Source organism: Pholis gunnellus (genome assembly GCF_910591455.1).
Source record: "Pholis gunnellus genome assembly, chromosome: 6".
Taxonomy (NCBI): domain Eukaryota; kingdom Metazoa; phylum Chordata; class Actinopteri; order Perciformes; family Pholidae; genus Pholis; species Pholis gunnellus.
The window spans coordinates 248,761-255,275 of record NC_136532.1 but is presented as its reverse complement, the minus strand read 5'-3'; the positions used below and the strand labels follow the sequence as shown (position 1 = coordinate 255,275).

General features: G+C 45.6%; 1 protein-coding gene across 2 annotated transcripts; it reads right to left on the bottom strand.

The window, feature by feature from the left end:
* Window positions 1-1,242: 1,242 nt before the first annotated feature.
* Window positions 1,243-6,147, bottom strand: isl1a (ISL LIM homeobox 1a; the record flags this gene model as incomplete). Of its 2 annotated transcripts, none has more annotated exons than XM_079160504.1 (6): window positions 6,013-6,147; window positions 5,442-5,631; window positions 4,272-4,534; window positions 3,046-3,332; window positions 2,450-2,617; window positions 1,243-1,359 (listed from the first exon to the last, which is right to left on the bottom strand). In XM_079160504.1, the coding sequence occupies exons 1-6, from the start codon at window positions 6,038-6,040 to the stop codon at window positions 1,243-1,245; spliced, it is 1,053 nt and encodes a 350-aa protein (XP_079016630.1). In that variant the 5' UTR covers window positions 6,041-6,147. The 2 variants fall into 2 exon arrangements, with proteins under 2 accessions (XP_079016630.1, XP_079016631.1); XM_079160505.1 differs by having other exon boundaries at window positions 3,046-3,329.
* Between the last annotated feature and the right edge of the window lie 368 nt (window positions 6,148-6,515).

Sequence of the window (6,515 nt, the reverse complement as noted above, 5' to 3'; positions counted from 1 at the left end):
AACATGAAAATAAGAAAATAAGAAATGTTTTTCCATTGGGTTTGAATCTTCCAAAAACAGCATCTCTGCCCTGAGAAACACGAAGACAGATGACGGCGCTGAAACCAAGAGAGTGACGTTGGATTCGTCCGTTTAGAACATAACCTCGTTTCTCTGTCGGGTCTGATGAGAAAATGAGATTTAAAGGGGTTAGAAGCGTTGTTGAGACGGAGATGTTTCGCAGTGGAGTTCGCTCCAAAGCGTGGTGAGGGCGGCCAAACAGGTAAACTGAGACAGCGTCTGCACCAACATGACACCCAATTAACCGCAGCACATCCATCAAGCCAGTTAATAGATCTGATGTTCCGCCTCGCGTGTGAATATTCACAGAGAGAGAGAGAGAGAAAGAAAATAAAAACTTATGATAGAAAACCCACAGACCATACTCCAATCTTTTTTTCTCCTTTTTACTTCAGTTAAGAAAGTTACACAAAAGGTGGCAAATTTTTTTGTCGACAATAAATTAATAAATAATTTGTTGTTGCACGGGAACAAACGAAACATTTTTCTTCCAGAGCTAACTTTTTTTTTTTCTTTTTCTTTTTTTTTATAACTTATGATTAATTATACACATCTTTGGGAATGAAAAAAAAACAAATAATAATTCTCGGACGGACACTGATTCACACGAATGTCCCACGAAGCTTGTGGCAAAATAGAGGTATACCTTGTTGCAAATGCTTTTAGTACTCGGGTCATGAAGTTAATGGAGTAATTGAATGAAGAAGAAAACTAAAAAAGAAGCAGTGATGTTCCACTTCCGGGCGGTCTGTTAGATGATGAAGTGCGTGTATCGAATGAAAAAAAACAAACAAAAAATCACCAGTTTTTCTATTCAGAGTTTAGAGCGCACAGCAACACGGGACTTGGATTTCTCTCCCGGTCAGAGGTCCCGTTAATCGGTGGAGTCAAGTTCTTTCTCGTTTTGGCAACTGTAACCAGGCGCGTGAACGTGCAGCAACCGGCCGCGATGACGCGTCCGCTTAGTCCGTCTCCCGTCCTGGATAGACGGTTTTAGAATATGTGGCTGCGTGTGGTAAAATCCCATGATTGTCTTCACAGTGTCAAAATACAACCAGGGGAGAGGGGGTGGGCAAGGGGGGCTGTATTGGTGCAGTCGAGGAGGGATGGGATGAACGGAGTTGGGGGGGGGGGGGGGGTCTGCGTGTTCAGTTCAAGTCCGTCCATGCACCGCCGGCGGCTCTAGGCCTCGATGGGGCTGGACACCATGCTGTTCGGCGTGTCTGGAAGCTGAGACGACATGGACGCTACCTCGCTGCCCGTCGAGTTCGAACCCGGTCCTCCCTCCGAGAAGCTGACCTGCAGGGAGACATAACCAGGTTAGAAAAAAAGAAAAATAATAATAATACAAATATGGATACACTTTAACCGGAAGTTCTTTTATCTTTTTTTTCTTTTTTTGGGGGGGGGGCTGCTTCACCAAACATAAAAAAGCTGACACGTTCACGCACGTCTATAAGACCGTTTGTTATAGCTTCTCACTGTGGGAATCAAGACCTCGTTGTTTCAGTTTCCTGGTTCTCTGCGTCTGGCAATTATTTTGTATATTAATTGTGGGTTTATTTCTACCACACTGCAGCGGGATAGTGAAAAATAGCAGACTTTATTATCCGTGCCATTAAAGTTTCTGCGTGATGGTTGTGTAATAAATAAAGGGAAACATCCATATACAATATATAGTAGGCTAAATAGGATCAAAATAAGTCCGCTCTGCTGGGAGTCAATTATTTGTAGCAATTTGGTGGCTCATCTGCATCTAAATGAAATAGTTCCAAATGTTGACTCAATCCGCAAATATCGGCTCTCGGCGTGGATGAATCGCGTGCCACACTCCAGTTCTCGTCAATTAATGCTAATAATCCACTTCTGTGGCGGAGGGGGACATTCACGTGTCACGCTGTCTGTGCTGCGTCCCCTTCAAAAGACGGGAACCAACACGAGTACAAAATAAATGAGTCCCATCGTTGGTCCCGTGTCTCTACATCAGCATCCCCTGATGGGACAGGTGTGTGTTTTCCCCATCCAAGGCCAAAACATGCCTTCCACTATGACTTTAATAAAAATGAGGGACGTAAGTATAAATAAAAAACATGTTGGAAAATCAAGAAACCATTATGAAACCGTCCTGTCTTTTAATAAACGCGCGTCTTAATGTCCACGGAGACGTTATGGATTTTAATGATAAAGGTCCGCGGACTCAATACAGATTGTAAGTGTCCCATCATGGGATGGATTGCACGCTCATATTTGTAAATTACTATTGAAAAAACACTTTCCCATAACAGATAGAATGGTTTTGTTCCCCTCTGCACGGCAATTTGGACATTTTGAATATTGCAACTGAATAAATTCATTTCGAAAACAAAACAACAACAAAAACGGAACAAACCAGTTGCTGGAAGGCCGGCTGGTCGATGTCGCTCTGCAGGGCGAAGTCGCTGAGGACCTTCCAGGGCGGCTGGTAGCTCTGCACCTCCACCGGGTTGGCCTGGAGGCCCCCGTCGTGCCGCTCCGGACTGCCCGCCACCATCGGGGTGCCCGTCATTCCTTGGATGTTCTGCAACAAAAACAACAACAAAAAGGACGTGGTGGTCAGCGGTGGGACGGCATTGCACACGGTCGTATGTGTGTGTGAGCGTGCGTGGGGGGGGGCATCTGAAATGAATCCGCCAGTCAATAAGCGGGACAATCGATAAACAGCAAGCAAACAAATAAACAGAGAGGCGGATTCATATTTGTGTGAGCGTGCGTGTGCGTCTTCTCCTCCATATAACACTACTAGCGCCTTCAACAGCTCGAGGCCTTTGCGCCTTTTGGTCCCTATCTGAGGCAAATGTGTAATTTGTATTTTTGAGGGGGGGGGGGGGTATGAATACAATTGACTTAAGTTTAAACTGGTCATGCCGGTTAAATAGATCCTGTTGTAAGAGTGTCAACATTGAGGGTCTGTCTTTGGTCAGAGGAATCCACCCCCCATCCACTTACCGTCTTGTCGTTGGGCTGCTGCAGCTGCAGCTGCTTTATTAGGATGCTCCGCTTCTTGTCCTTACACCGCTTGTTCTGGAACCACACGCGGATGACGCGCGGGCTGAGGCTAGTCATCTCCACCAGCTGCTCCTTCATGAGCGCGTCGGGCCGCGGGTTGGCGTTGTAGCAGGTCCGCAACGTGTGCAGCTGCTTCTCGTTCAGCACCGTCCGCACGCGCGTGGTCTTCTCCGGCTGCTTGTGGACGTGAGGCCGCAGCGCGGGCTGCCGGGCCGAGATTGGTTCTGCTGTGGGGAAAGGACGGGACACACACAGACACACACCCAGGGAAGAGCGAAATCAATTCATCTGTCTGTCTGTTCCAGATTTTAAAAAATAAAAAAGAGAGACAGAAATAGTGTGGACGAACAGAGAATATTTGGAGTTTTATAGTGTTACACAAATTAGTTTAATCCTCGTGAGAGAAATTTCTGGTTCTGGAAAAGCACACAAACTCCAGCTGACTTTATACATCTCGTATTATAGTAGCAAAATGTCTCCTTTTTCTTCTTAAAATATAGTACATTTGTAAACACGAGCGCATTTCAGGAGGAGAACAGCGCAGCTTGACTCCTCTTATCTGAGGTCAGATTAGACACCGATTCAAGGGCAAGCTGGCGATGCTGCTGCTGCTGTTTTCTGGAGAGAAAAACCTTCCCGACCCGCACAGTGCTGCGCCCCGCCTCCAGCCCTGATAACTGGGTGGTTTTTTTTCTGACAGCTGTGCCCCACTGTATCTAATCTACTTACCGGATAGCGGTATATATGCACGAGAGAAAAACATAGGCCTACAGGGGGACAGAACGACCTCAACGAGCCAAAGCAGGACAAATATATAAATAAATAAAAGCTACACTTGTTTAGTTATGGCACCAGGCAGGAGCAGCTTCCACGTGGCTGCATTATATTTACATTCAAATATAGATCATATAGAGTGAATCACTCTGCAAACTCAAGAGGCAAAGAAAAACATCTGGTGTCTCGTGGAGAGTCAACTCGGATAATCCGTTTAATCATAAGGAGCGCCTGACCAAAATCCAATGATGGGGGGGGCGTCGGAACTTTGTAAAAAGAGCCAATCTGAGTTAAAGCACGTGTCTTCCAGCTGTAAAAAAAAAAAAAAAAAAAAAAAAAAAAAAAGTCCTCGCGGCCCTTCTCCAGCTTTCCCCCCCACCCGGGACTTTTACCTGCCATCTGCAGCGGCCTGGCGGGGTGCAGTGGGCTGAGCTGGTCGCCACCGGGGCCCATGCTGGCGCGCTCCACCACGTCGTGGTCGGCCCGGCAGAAGAGCCCGTCCTCCCGCAGCGCGAACTCGTCCCCCGGGATGAGCTGTCGGCTGCAGGCCACGCAGCGGAAACACTCGATGTGGTAGACCTTGGAGCGGGCCCGCATCACGAAGTCGTTCTTGCTGAAGCCGATGTTGCACTTGGCGCATTTAATGCCGTACAACCTGCAGGACGCACGCGCGCACACACACATATAAGCACACACACACGGTCCGATCAGTTTGACTGCAGGGCAGGCAGCTCAGTCACTCACACGAAAATGTAATTATAAAATAATTATAAAATAATTATCCTAATTATAATAATAAAAAACAGTATGACCAAAATAACATAATCAATAATTAGTGATATAATAATAATAATAACAACATGAATAATAATAAAAATTAGCCATAATAAAATGTTTTTAAAAGCATTTAATGCATTATTTATTTTATCGTAGATTTAATTCATTATTTTTATTATTATTATAATTATACCTCGAGATGATATCATTCTAGTGAATATTTTGTTGTTTTTCTCTCCGACACTTTTATATACAATGTGATTTTTTTCAGTACAGCTTTAATAATAATGTTGTCATTATACAACAACTGAAGGACTGATCAAGTTGTCATCGAATAATTGTTCACGTGCTGTAATAACACTAAAATAACTAAGTTATTTACAGGCTGTGTCATAATCATAATAGAAAACAGCTCCATGATGTTTTGTTATGATTTTTCTTCAGGACCATCGTGTGGAACGCTACAGTCTGATCGGAGTCATCGATTAATACATCCGTTATGATGGCCTGATGTGCAATATATGTTTGTAAATTATGTCATCATAACACAATGACTGACATGTCTACAGTTAAAAAATAGTATGATCATCAGGTCAAAAAAAAAAGAATTCAACCCACTGAAATCAGAGCTCCATGTGACTTAAATCAGTCCGAATATTCTCAATATTGTAAAATGTAAAAATAAAAAATAAAATAAAAAAATATTTATTCCAATAGTGCAGCTCCAGCTCTCGGCCACCCTTTCACGTGTCTGAAGAGTTGTCGTCCCGTCCCGGGCGTCCTACCTGATGTAGTCCCGTTTACAGTAAGTCTTTCCGTCCCGGACGAAGCACGTGCAGGACTCGTCCAGGTACTGGTTGCACTCGGCGCATTTGAGGCAGGCGGCGTGCCACTCCAGGTCGGGGGAGACCCGCAGGATGTACTGGTCGTGGATCTGGTTCCCGCAGCCCACGCACAGAGATATCAGCCGCTTCTCTGGAAGACCACGCACGAGCAGGACACACATCACACACACTGCACAAACTTAAAGACTCGTCTAATTATGAACACAAATGGCCTTACAATATAATTATTTTTAACAGTTTTATTATTAATATTTATTTGGTTGTTGTTTGTATTAGGCCTATACGTAAACTATTATTTTTTTTAACATATAGTCTAAAATAAAAAAGAGTCTGAAGGTAACAACCACTGACTTTAACTTCAAAATTCTGTATTTTATCTTGACACCAAATGCTCCGAACAGGCCGGTTCTGTCTACACCACACAACACAACACAAGTCAACCCCTTTGAGGTTGCGGCGAATTTCCAGTCCCGAACCCCATCCACAGAACACCGAACAAGTGGGGGCTTACTTTTCGGCGGATCCCCCATGTCTCCCATGTCCACAAAGTACGGCGATGCTAGGTCCACTGTCGCAGCGGGCTGCGGCGGCGCCTGGAAGCCTGGATGTTGTCCTCCGCTGCCGGGGGCTCGCCGGGGCCAGGGGGGGCGGGGAAGGGGGGCTGGCTGTGTGCTGTGCTGTCCGGCTCGGAGAAGAGAGAGCGTGCGTGCGTATATGTGTGTTTCTTTTGCCGGTGTGTGTGGAGCTCTGGATCCCGACGAGCAGGCGGGGGCTGACGTAGGACAGCGGCACGTCATCTGCATGAGCAGCTGATTGGCTGGTGCGGACCCTGACCAGCGCTAACCCCACACACACACAAACACGCGCGCGTGCGCGCACACACACACACACAAACACACACCCACACACACATACACACACAGACTGGCACACTTATTGCTGCATATCATTTGTTTTCCAGCTTCGCTTTGCTCTTTTCGGATCTGTTAATCTTTTCTCGTATTTATTTATTTG